This window comes from Trypanosoma rangeli, assembly GCF_003719475.1.
Source record: "Trypanosoma rangeli strain AM80 chromosome Unknown Tra_15.4_contig_00040, whole genome shotgun sequence".
In the NCBI taxonomy this organism is placed as follows: domain Eukaryota; phylum Euglenozoa; class Kinetoplastea; order Trypanosomatida; family Trypanosomatidae; genus Trypanosoma; species Trypanosoma rangeli.
The window spans coordinates 35,687-47,123 of NW_021705785.1; the positions used below are offsets into that span (position 1 = coordinate 35,687).

The 11,437-nt window shown below is 48.2% G+C and overlaps 6 protein-coding genes across 6 annotated transcripts, besides 14 other annotated features; all 6 read right to left on the reverse strand.

Annotated features, from left to right (window-relative positions):
* Positions 1 to 29: a microsatellite.
* A 183-nt stretch (positions 30 to 212) lies between these two features.
* Positions 213 to 236: a microsatellite.
* Positions 237 to 305: 69 nt separating this feature from the next.
* On the reverse strand, positions 306 to 1,523 carry TraAM80_01882 (RNA-binding protein; the record flags this gene model as incomplete). Its single annotated transcript, XM_029378910.1, has 1 exon — positions 306 to 1,523. The coding sequence occupies one exon, from the start codon at positions 1,521 to 1,523 to the stop codon at positions 306 to 308; it is 1,218 nt and encodes a 405-aa protein (XP_029241211.1).
* Positions 1,524 to 1,843: 320 nt separating this feature from the next.
* Positions 1,844 to 1,875: a microsatellite.
* A 578-nt stretch (positions 1,876 to 2,453) lies between these two features.
* TraAM80_01883 (60S ribosomal protein L7) lies at positions 2,454 to 3,344 on the reverse strand (the record flags this gene model as incomplete). The annotated part of the gene is made up of 1 exon (XM_029378911.1): positions 2,454 to 3,344. One exon carries the CDS (start codon positions 3,342 to 3,344, stop codon positions 2,454 to 2,456), a length of 891 nt encoding a protein of 296 aa, XP_029241212.1.
* Positions 3,345 to 3,547: 203 nt separating this feature from the next.
* Positions 3,548 to 3,577: a microsatellite.
* A 493-nt stretch (positions 3,578 to 4,070) lies between these two features.
* Positions 4,071 to 4,099: a microsatellite.
* Positions 4,100 to 4,301: 202 nt separating this feature from the next.
* Positions 4,302 to 4,369: a microsatellite.
* A 5-nt stretch (positions 4,370 to 4,374) lies between these two features.
* Positions 4,375 to 6,246, reverse strand: TraAM80_01884 (putative calcium-dependent lipid binding protein, putative,synaptotagmin; the record flags this gene model as incomplete). Its single annotated transcript, XM_029378912.1, has 1 exon — positions 4,375 to 6,246. One exon carries the CDS (start codon positions 6,244 to 6,246, stop codon positions 4,375 to 4,377), a length of 1,872 nt encoding a protein of 623 aa, XP_029241213.1.
* A 193-nt stretch (positions 6,247 to 6,439) lies between these two features.
* Positions 6,440 to 6,465: a microsatellite.
* Positions 6,466 to 6,511: 46 nt separating this feature from the next.
* Positions 6,512 to 6,534: a microsatellite.
* Positions 6,535 to 6,667: 133 nt separating this feature from the next.
* On the reverse strand, positions 6,668 to 7,675 carry TraAM80_01885 (uncharacterized protein; the record flags this gene model as incomplete). Its single annotated transcript, XM_029378913.1, has 1 exon — positions 6,668 to 7,675. The coding sequence occupies one exon, from the start codon at positions 7,673 to 7,675 to the stop codon at positions 6,668 to 6,670; it is 1,008 nt and encodes a 335-aa protein (XP_029241214.1).
* A 169-nt stretch (positions 7,676 to 7,844) lies between these two features.
* Positions 7,845 to 8,282, reverse strand: TraAM80_01886 (uncharacterized protein; the record flags this gene model as incomplete). The annotated part of the gene is made up of 1 exon (XM_029378914.1): positions 7,845 to 8,282. The coding sequence occupies one exon, from the start codon at positions 8,280 to 8,282 to the stop codon at positions 7,845 to 7,847; it is 438 nt and encodes a 145-aa protein (XP_029241215.1).
* A 299-nt stretch (positions 8,283 to 8,581) lies between these two features.
* Positions 8,582 to 8,626: a sequence feature (A-rich).
* Positions 8,627 to 8,887: 261 nt separating this feature from the next.
* Positions 8,888 to 9,220, reverse strand: TraAM80_01887 (uncharacterized protein; the record flags this gene model as incomplete). Its single annotated transcript, XM_029378915.1, has 1 exon — positions 8,888 to 9,220. One exon carries the CDS (start codon positions 9,218 to 9,220, stop codon positions 8,888 to 8,890), a length of 333 nt encoding a protein of 110 aa, XP_029241216.1.
* Positions 9,221 to 9,374: 154 nt separating this feature from the next.
* Positions 9,375 to 9,402: a microsatellite.
* Positions 9,403 to 10,363: 961 nt separating this feature from the next.
* Positions 10,364 to 10,411: a microsatellite.
* Positions 10,412 to 10,529: 118 nt separating this feature from the next.
* Positions 10,530 to 10,558: a microsatellite.
* Positions 10,559 to 10,985: 427 nt separating this feature from the next.
* Positions 10,986 to 11,021: a microsatellite.
* A 380-nt stretch (positions 11,022 to 11,401) lies between these two features.
* Positions 11,402 to 11,431: a microsatellite.
* The last annotated feature ends 6 nt before the right edge of the window (positions 11,432 to 11,437 follow it).

Sequence of the window (11,437 nt, forward strand, 5' to 3'; positions counted from 1 at the left end):
GAGAGAGAGAGAGAGAGAGAGAGAGAGAGTATGCTCAACTCCGGTCCTTCGGTGTTTCTTTTCTTTTGCTGATTGTTCTCCTTTTCTGGCACCTTACTCTATTCCTGTCACGTCGCTCCTGCCTTTGGATGTCGCTTGGCACTGCTGCTCAGTGTTCCAGTCACGCACACGGTATTCTTTTTACGTCACCACCTTCCCCCCCCCCTCCCTTCTGTGTGTGTGTGTGTGTGTGTGTGACTGTTTTTTTTGTTCTTGTTTCTTCTGATTTTCTTTTTGACTCATTTCCAGATCCACTCAAAAATTTTCTAAATTTCTTCACGATCATCTTTTTCTTCCTCTGGCTCCGCCACCTTCACTTCTTCCACCTCATTATGCTCCTCTGTCCCTTTAGGCTCCTCCACAACTTCAGTATGCTCCAGCTCCTTCTTATCGTCGGCCTTGTTGTCAGCATTACTGTCGCCGGCATCTGTCGCGTGCTCCTTGCTGCTGTTGACATGGTGGTGGTTGTGATGATGGTGCCTACCGCCGTCATCGTGATGCCTCGCCCGCTTGTTCTTCTCGCCCTCAGTTTCATCCTCACCTCGCTTGCCGTGCCCACGGCGCCGCCTCTCACCCGCCTCATCGTCATCGGAACTATCTTCACTGCCAGAAACCGATCCTGTCTTCCCCTCTTTGGCGCCACGTTCTCGCAACTTCTTCTCGTATTTCTCTGCGTCACGCCGCACAACATCAAGAAACTGTTTGCGTTGCACCTCCCGCAGCTTCACCGTCTCTTCGGATGGCATAGGATTCGCTGGTCCGCGACTGTACGGCATTCCTCGGTTTACGGGAGGCCCACCCGCGTAGGCGCCAACACCAGCAACTCCAACTCCACCAACTCCACCGCCGCCACGATGCCCACCCCACGCCTGCTGCATGGGCGGATACCCCATAGGTGCCATTGGTGGCATCGCGGGTATTCCTGGTGTTGGTGGTGCTGCTTGGGGAAGAAGACTCGTCATGAGAATTTGTTGTTGCTCGGGGGTTAAGTTATTAATGTCTATAGCGCCCTGCTGAATGAGCTGCATGAGGAGCTGTGTGCCCTGCTGTTGCTGTTGTATTACGCTGGGAAGAAGAGTGGCCGCCAGAGCAACTGATGGAATTTGTGGTTGTTGGGGCTGTTGCACCTGCTGCTGTTGCTGCTGCTGCTGGTTGGTGTTGGTGCTGCTGCTGTTCGGGCCGTTATTGCTGCTACCATTTGTGTTGTTAAATCCCTCTGGCCGCCCGACATTACCTTTGCTAACCCCGACCTTAATTTTCCTTCCGGCGAGCGTAAACCCATTGTACTTCATCGCCCGCCCGCGATCCTCCTCAGAGGCAAAGTCGATGAAGCCGTAGCGGTACGGATCCTCATCCCTTCCGTTGAGGGAGCAGTCAATGATCACACCGCACTGTGAGAACACCTGGCGGAGGACATCCAACGTCACACTGCGGTCAATGTTACCAATGTAACACCCAAACCTCTGTTGTGGCACCTGCGACATTGATCACGGTTTCCTTCTTTTCTTTGTTGGTGTTGCTGATTTTTTGTGTGTTACTTCGCCCCTTCACACTTCCGTTCTGCGTGTGTGTGTGTGTGGATATTTCCTTTTCTTCCTTTTTTTTATTATCCCGCCTTATAACTCCACCGTGATCGTCAGCCGTAGACAACAAACCCCCACACACAGGGAAATACGTTGCGCCAACAGAAAATGTTGAGGCCCCTGTAGTTGTAAGTATGTAGGAGGCAATCGTTTTTCCCACCGTTTCTTCTTTGGCTGTTCCTTTCCCCCATGTACGCGGCGTGACACACGTGTCAACCACCAAAAGGAAAAAAAAAGCAAAAAGAAAAAGAAATAAAGTGACCATGCGCATTTGCAGCATAGCGGAGGTCGGGAGCCATGTTAGAGAAAGAGGAATACAACGGAAGACATAAGGCGAGTGTGGACAAAGCATGCACGTGTATGCAAGTGCTCGTAATGATTGGGGCTGGACGGGCACGTAAGGAGAGGTGGTGACATTTCCCTCGCCACTCACTATTAAACGTTTTTTTCTCCTTTTGAATTTCTTCCCAACCCCCTCCTGGTGTTACAATACTCCTCTTCTCTTTCCTGTTTTTTTTTTGTTTTGTCGCTTTACTTTTTGGTTACTTCCACACGCATACACACACACGTTTCTCTCCTTCTATTCGCATGTTCTCCTTCACTCTGTGCCCTTTCATTCCCTCACATCCGCGTTAAAACGCTTGCCAAGCTCCTTGCGTTCGCAAAAAGACGTAGTATATCCCTTATCTGCAGGCAACGGGCGGTGCGCCTCTGCCCCCGCCTGGGGTAAAGGCGAAGAAGAAGAAACACACACACCAACGCAAGTCACATGTGTGCACATGCATACCACACACCTAGAAAAACACGCACGCACCAGTTACCCCACAATGCTTAAGTGGGCAGAGATGAATGTTTGGCCGCGTTTTGCTTGTTAGATGCTGCTAGCTTCCTCTCACGCTTGGCGGTACCTTTCAGCTGTTGTGCCAGGTAGGCGGCAAAGGAATCCTTGTTCACAATTTCCAACTTCTGGTGAACAGAGCGGTGTCGTTCCATGAAGAGTTGACGCGGCGGGTGGAAGTCGAATGGTGCTATGTGTTGCAGTATCGCCTGAACGTGCTCAGTCTTTTTAACAAGCGCGTCGCAAAGGTCCTCAATACAGAGAATGTTATATTGACCTAGAGCCTGTTCAAGCATGAGGTTACCGCTGATCAGACGCCTTGTCTGCGTCTCTTCGTTCCACAAACTTCCACGCATGCGCAGAAGTTCCTCCAGCTGCGCCGGATCGGGGTGACCCATGATACAGAATGGACCGAGTTGTTTCACGAGGGGATCGGTGCGGGGGTCGAGGCAAAGCAGCCGTGCGGCGTACAATTTCATGAGTCCCAGGCGCCGAAGGGCAGCCGAAACTTCAGGCGGAATTTGTTTTCCACGTGCTCGCACAACCAGCACCACACGACTCTCATCCAGGCTCTTTTTGTACTCATCAGGCGCCATGCGTTGGCGCTTGCCCCGCACCTTCTCACCAATCTTGCGGAAAATGCGTCCCTGTCGATCCTTTCGCTGCGCATGCTTCAATAGAGTCTGTGCGGAGATAAACTTCTTCGTGGTAAGCTTGCGTTTTCGCTTGGCGTCCAACTTTGCCTTATGGCGGTCACGACGCTCCTGCAGCTTATCGCGCCGCAGGACACGGTCCGCCCGCAGCTGTTCCACAGACTTGCGCTGCAGCAGAATTGTTTCCTTCACCCGCTCCCCCGGCAGCCATTTCGGTGGATTTTTCCCCATCGCCTTCACAGCAAACGTTACACGAGCAGCTTGCCCCCCACAACAAGACAGTAAAGAAAGAGAGAAAAAGCAGCGAGGGCAGTGTGTTTGGGGCGGGGAGAAGAGGAGGGCGCCAAATGGCATGCAGAGCGGGAACGCGGCACACGCAGAAGTGGAAGCACTTGAAAGGTACAAAAAAAGTACGCATATACAGAGAACTAGATACAAAAACAACAACAACAACAACAACAACATCAAACGATCAAATTAACGTCAAGATGTAAGCCGCAATACAACGTGGGTTGACGTTGCTTATGGAGGTAATTACATGAGCGCTGTGAGTTGATAGATGTATTTTCCATCCTCATTCACTCACATCTTCCTCTAGGTGTCTCCTCGCTGCCCTTCTACCCCCCCCCCCCCCCAAAAAAAAAAAAAAAACCATCTGCGAAGGCTGTGTGCCGCCTGAGGGGGGACGGACGCCAGATGACGACCACTGCACGCATCGTCGCTGCAAGAAGAAAGAAAATTGAAGAGCCCAAAAAACAGTATATAGAAGAGGGAGGCAGTGGTTAAGCAGTGTTCTATCACCATCTTCTGCGTCGAAACTGGGAGAAAAAAAGGGGGGAGGGTGAGAAACACGAAAACACGTACTCGCATCAGTAACTAAGCAAAACAAAAACAAAAAAAAATCAACACGTCGCACCTATTTTTTCCTCTTTCATCCTCAAAGCAGGAGACAAGTACATATATATATATATATATATATATATATACTAATCTGCGTGTATGCGCACGAGAAACTTTCTGCATTCTCAAGTTTTTGACTTTTATTACCAGCGTCTCCTCCGGGACTTCCATAGGACGGCTCGTTCCTTCCCTCCGGTTCGGAGCAGCACCTCCGCAACCACCCCACACACATTTATATGCATCCCGCATTTGCAATCTCTCGTTTATGTTCGGAAAGAAAGATAATGGACAAACAAACAAAGAAGACGCAGACAAACGTGCGTAAAAAACTAACTAACAAAAAAAGAGAAAAAAAATGCACTCAATGACGCAAGAGGCGCAGAGATAAAAACGCTTGGCCCTGCGGCTCAAGGTTCCATCCACCAGAAAGCTGATCCCTCACACTACCTGAGAGGGTAGCCACAGCAATGTTGAGAGTGCCCATCACACGATCCTTGGACAAAACATTCTTGTCCAAAATGGTTATATGCAGCACGTCGGTTTGAAGGTTGTACACTTCCAGCTCCGCTTCAAAGTTGAACTTGGGTTCAAGGGTGGAGCTTTGGCAGGGCGAAACTACCGTCTGCTTTCGCAGCCGTAGCACAACATAGGGATCTGACACACCAACGTATTCCATGTTCTTAAGTCCTGTACAGCGTTCCACGGTGATAAAGAGGGTGCCGCCGCCTTCTCCATTCGAGCAGACACTTTCATTCCTCACGGATCGCGCAGTCGGGGGGCCAAAGGAATGCTCCGACATTTCTTGCTGCTTCACAAAGGCATCCGACACGCTGCGTGAAGGAATGGAGGAAGGAGCTGCGGTGGAATCCGACTTGATCCTGCCAGCATAAGGGAGAAGCTCGGCCGAAATAATCAGTTTCGCACGTGGCTCGGTATTTAAAGCAGGCGATTTAACCAAAAGACATGCGTGCTCGGAGCGTTGATTGTCCACCAACACTCGAACAGGAACGTCACACTGCCCAACGCAGGGATCTGTCCCAGGGACATCAAAATACAGCCAGAAGCGCAAGGTCCCCATCGTGTCGTACAAAACAAAGCTAAACAAATCGTGTAATTCACTTTGTAGTTTTTTGTACGTTAAACTCTTCATGCGTTTTTTTTCTTCCTCAGGAAGCATTATCACTTTCACGTAAAAAGGTGTTTGCTCTCTGCTGGATACGTAGCGCTGATGCCAGTCCTCTATCCGCAGCAACCGGACACGCAAAGAACCAAGAGCAGCATCCGCACGGTCCGCTGTCAATGTGTACCCCTTTACCATTGGGATGGAGATTCGCTTGGGGTGTTGTAGCATGCCCATAAGAGTTTTACGGATAAACCCATCCAAAAAATCCCCTACAGCAGGCACGGCATCAAGTGGTATCCCCACCGCCGAAATATCAAAGTTCAACACCCAGATTTTCATGATCGAGATTGAGAGTGCGCCAAAGCATGGCCATTGGGGAATATGAGGCGAGAGTATACAACGAACTTGCATATTAAGTTCAAATCGTCGGATACAAATATGCATGTCAGGTCCTGGCATTTTTACATGCAAGTGCACATTCATGTCACTGTCCCAGGAAAATGTAAGGTCAACCACTGAGGCATTGTCATCGCTAGGGTAGTGCTGAATCCCATTAACAACTATAGGATTCGCCCCTATAGATAACTCCTTGAGCGCTAGCTCATATATGAAGGAGGGTTTATTCGCCTGTAGTAGTGGTACCACAACTTGACGAATAGACGCCTCCGTGGCGGAAGCAATTGAAGTCCACATACCACTTATCAGTGTGTTGAGCCACTGCACTCGACTCACATTTGGATATTTTAGCCACTCTGGTAGATCACTACCCAAAATATTCTTCAGATTTTCCGTGTTTTGCAGCAGCCAGTGAGCTTGGTGAACCTTCATGAAGTCTCTCCTAGACTCGTTCCGATAAAGGTAGCACACGACACCAACTACGAGAACCAGTTCCAACACAAGCAGAAGACCCAGCGCGTGTAGGCACCGTAACACCAGCCAGACACCAATGACGATGGTTGGTGCGTGAGTACCTCGAAGTTTATTCAGTAACTTATCCAACTCTTCCTGCTCCTGCTTTCTCATCCCTGTGTACTTTTTTACCCCGAAAAGAGCGGCGGCGAGGATGCCTCCCCAAAGGACATTCGTCCAACTGAAAAGTAGATGAATCATTCCCTTTGGCTACTCTGCTGGTGTACCTCTCACTCACTACACACTCACCTTTACACACACAAGCACGTGCAGAAGGCAAATCACAAAAAAAAGTGAAAAAAAAGAAACTTAAATAGACGTGAATTACATTTATAAATCTCAAACTAAGGAGCGTACCGTTAGTGGAGAAAAAAGACTCCCCAGAAGACGCCAAAAAGCAAAGCAAAGCAAAGAAGCAAAAACCAACAACCACAAGACGAAAATAGCTGATCCAACGTAATCTCAGTATATATATATATATATATATATGCACGCAAAGAAAACCATAACGCCCAAAAATAATCAGAAGCTTAAAAAGCAAATATCAAGACAAAAAATGGCACATACGTCATATTGCAGGAAAAATAGGTCCTTTTCTCCTTTGCACTTGCATTGGCTACGTTTATGTAACGGCAGTAATCAAGCTTGCTGCAGCATTTACCTCGATGAACGTATCCGACGCAGCACACACCCACCACACGATAGTATTTTCCAAAGAATAAGAGTGGCGCCTGTCCCACTTATAGACTTGGTTACTCCCGCACGGAGAGATAAAAAGAGTCCAGTTGGCGTTGTGTGCAAAGCCCCAGTTTACTGCCATTGCAAGAATGCGTGAGGCGTTGGGGTTTGCCGCAAGTTCATCTTGCAGAGTTCCACCAGAAGAGGTGCGAATGTGTGAGGGATCTGTCTCAATAAGAAAGCATGCAGCGATGGAAGCCCCGTTTGACGCAGGATACACCTTTAGTGGGGATGACTCAGCCTGCAGAAAGGCCGACATGTTACGGAAACGAAGAATGACCGGAACGGGGACATTCCCAGATTCAGCAAACGATAAACGCCGCTCCGGGAGTGCGTAAGAACTACTACCGTCCACTTCGAAAGAGGAGAAATTCAACGGTGTAATCCACAACCAACGACGCAACAAAACGAAGTGCTGGACTACCTCGGCTCGGTTCAAGGTCATATTAGGCGGAAAAACTAAGATTAGCACGTCTGCTGGGGCCACATCACGTGCCAAGAATTCATTATCCCTTGTGCATCCGTCTTTCAGGCAATGGTGAAGAAAGTGAACCCGAATGGAGTACATGGGTCCCACAGGAACTGCATTGTTCATGAGTTCCGTCAATTGACTCGCAGATGCAAGCATTTCCGCTCCATTTTCTTCATGCCCCCGCATAGCGCATTCATACACTAGAAAGGAGTGAAGCAAAAACAGGAGCACCACAGTCGCCGGCCGAATGTCAAGCCAATAGCTGCGCCGCAAAAAAATGCTAGCAAGCATTTCAGTACAGATCTCTACGCCTGTTTTTTTATCGCTTCGCTTCACTAACTCCCCTCCCCTCCCCTCCCCCAGTGCCGCAATTTCCCTGCGCAACTCACGCCTTACTGGGGCAGATTCCGAAACTTTCATACTCGAGAAAAATAAAGCAAACGAGAGAGAAAAAAGGGAAGAAAACAAATAATATGGAAAGCAGCTCGCATTCGCTACCAGAGTCCTAAGCCTCGTTTATCGTCTCCATTTGAATTCATTTTGTTTCCTTCCTGACCACATGGGGCGCCCTTTTCTCCTTGCTTTCTCTTCAATCCAAATTGTCATCAGAGCGGAGTAGGCGCTGACGTTGTCGTCGCAAGTGTTGTGCCAATGTCTCACCCTTTTCCGCCATCGCCTGCACCTCCTTAGATTCCTCAAACGCGGCACTTGTCTGCTTTCGGTCCTCACGCATCTCCCGCAGCACTTCATCCTTCACAAACCCCGGAACAGACGGTGAAGCCAGCGTGTTGGCTGCCTCAAACCAGTCGTTCTCCCCTGTAGATGCACCAGTTTGAGTGTGGTGCCGCGCATTCGTTTCTTCCGCGTGTTCCCGCATCAGCTGCTTCAACGCAATCCCGCTCATATGTTGCGACAAATGCTCGGCAAGGTGTCCTTCCTGGTAATTAGTGAGCGTACGTGGGGCCTGATTGTTCATCAGACGACGCACCTCCTGCACGTACTGGCAGAATTCCGCTTTGTCGTTCATGATACTCTCAAAGTAGTCTGCAGACTCCTTGGTTTGCCGACCCTCACTAACGACCTGCGCCACGTGACCCCGTAGCCATTCCTCTGTTGTGTCGACATCAATGGCTCCACCAGCACTGTTCAAATCCCCGCCCTCCGGCGTTCGCTGCACCTTTCAGCGATGTGTCGAGGCAGCCCATAGCCCCAGAACCCGTCGTAAACGCATGCAGGCACACGCGTGGCTCAGGCTGTGTGATTTTTTTTTTCCTTTTGGCTGGGAAGGTGGGGGAGAGGGGTATTTCCTGGACCCGCACAGTAGCAAAAACATACCACATAGAACAAAAACAACAATACAAAAAAAAAAAAGTCAGCATTACGAGTGGGCTAAAAACGCAGTTGATGACAAAAGATGGAATCTCAAATATATATAATAATAGCAACAATTAAAAGTAAAATTCCTCACAGTTTTGTTTCACACCGTTGGTACTCCCTTTTTCATTCCCTGTGCGTTTATGTCTGTCTTCTCGGTGAGTGTGTGGGTATCCGTGCCGAAACACACAGACACAGACCTTCGCACGCACACTACAAGAGTCACCGAACTTTTCTTCTCACTTGGCGGACTCAATGCTATTCACGAAGGGACATGTGCGTCGGAGAAACATTGTACTTGTAAATGTACACATCCGGTCTGTGATGAAGACGATGTGCCTCAATCGCCTCCTCATAATACGGTTCCTGCGTAAATGAGCTTGGTAGTGGATCAGAAAAATTGGAGCGTGCCAGCTTGGCAAATACACCTTGTTTCTTCTCTGTGGTGTGCGGGGCCCAACTGACCCGCCTTGCGTGGCTGATGGCCTCCTTACTGAAAAAATCCTCCGTACGCACGGAGAGGTGCCGCAGATGAACTGTCAACGCAGCACCACAGATGCCTATCGGCGCTATCGCTCTAAAAGACAACATTATTACGCCGTTTCACCTTTTCCTCGAGTTAAGAGCGCAAAGCCTCAACCCCGTTAACTGGAGTAAATCAGAAAAAAAGGGAGGAAAAACGGCGAAGAAAAAAAAAGATCCCATAAACAAATCAGGATAGCAAACCCCCAAAGCACCCACACACAGAGAGAGAGAGAGAGAGAAGATAAGAGCAAGAATAATTAAGTGTCAGGAACCTCCGACAAAAGAACTGTGCTAGTCAGTTGACATTCCTTGAAAAAAAAATTCGATCAAACGTAAAAACAAGGCATCTACAACGATAATTGATGTCCACCAAATACGTGTCTCAAAAATGGGCAAGCCAAACAGAAGAATGTGTTGAGGCCACAGGAATGACTGATAGCCTCACTCACCACCTGCTTATGCCGTGCCCCACCACAGGAGAGCAAGGCCGTAAAGATCATACGGTATGGGTTAAACATAGACGTACGCCGGAACCAGGAGAATGCAAGTAAACCAATAAGATACATGCTTACTCCACCCAGTGGCATCCGACGCATTGACTGGCGTGTTTAATGATAACAGAGAGGCACTTGTATGCCCCTGAGAGTGCACCGTGTCTCTGCTTGACCCAATTAGTTATCATGCATTCGAAGTTCTGCAAAAGATCACTGAAGCTTCCGCCAAGGCAGTGCTCCCCCCGTGGCAACCGTACTGCCATCAAGGCCGCGCAGTAAGCTACTGTTAATAAGAGACTACGGCACTACGGTGTGCTGTGCTGTGCGCTTGGGCCGGGCCCAATAAATCATCCTGTACTGCAATGGGGTGTAACGGCGCAACGTAGTCTCACGTCATCACCTCGGCCAGGAAAGTAAGGGCATAACTAATATTCAGTAATACAGCGAATGCGTTTGTGCTCACTAAACTGAAAAAGAGATAGGAGGGAAGCAAAGCAGGAAAGGAAGAGCTCAAATAAAAGTGCAGAAGGGTGTAAAAACAAAACAAAATCAAATAAATAAGCGATAACCATAGTTTCTCAGAATAAACTATATAAATCGTTGTGCGTCGAAGTTGGGAGTGTCTGCTCTTCGGCCAGCAGAAAAAAGGAATTCCCTATTCCTGTTGACCTGCACCTCTTCACATTGTCTGTTGCAAGCCCAAAAACACAAAGTTTATATATTTATATATATTTATATATAAATATATATATATATATATATAAAGGACTCGACAAGAGATTAAAACAAAAACGTATGGTGGAGGAAAAAGTCTCGGTGAACTAAGGGAAAAAGGGGGAAGGTGTTCCGCCCACACCCAAAATATGCACCGAATAACGACGCAAAAAAAACAACAACAACAACAACAACACACGCACTTCCACTGATAAAGTAAAAAAGGCCTAAGCGGCGCCGTATCATTAACAACATACAACACAAGAAAAGAGAGAAGATGGGTAAGGAATCTTCCGAATCCCCTTTTTTCACCGTCTCCTCAACTACAGTACTTTCATGGTTCCTGTTGTTCCTTCCGCCTCTGTCTCTCTGTGCCTTTGCAGGGGACAGACCTGTTCTCCCTGTCATTTATACCATCAGTTTCTATGCACACCTTGTTTTTTGACCTTTCTCCTGGAAGGTTGTTCCTCCTCCATTTCCCATTCGCCGAGTCATAGTGCCAAAAAAAAAAATAGGGGGAAATGTAAAGAGGACACAGAGAAGCAGCCGATCCCACCTCGTCGTTGGGTGCGGCGCTACCAGTCACCCACCTCTTCACTTTCACCTTCGCATTTATTTTTTTCCCCTCCTCCCTCCCTCCCTCCCTCTCTCTCTCTCTCTCGGTTACGCAGCTTTTCCTTCCATAGATCTGTACCACACCGACGCTCCCATCCTCGTGTTTCTTAGTTTTTCTTATCGGTTCGCGTAAAACCACAAATATACATCACCTGTTCTTTTCATCAACCCTCCCCCCACTTCACTGCCTCCCCTGCGCAAGCAACTGCCTAAGTGAACCAAAACAGAGAAAAACCACACTCTTAACGCGAGTCTACTCATTGCCGGATTGTCTAGGCATGTTGTATTTGTTTCCTGCCTCTTCACCTTTCTTTTTATTATTATCATTTTTTTTTTAATCCCCGTCGCTCATTTTGCCTTATTATAAATTCATTTAATGGTCCCATCAAAGCCAGCCCCCACCGAGACACACCCGCATAAGTACATATATATATATATATATATATATATATATCACCAC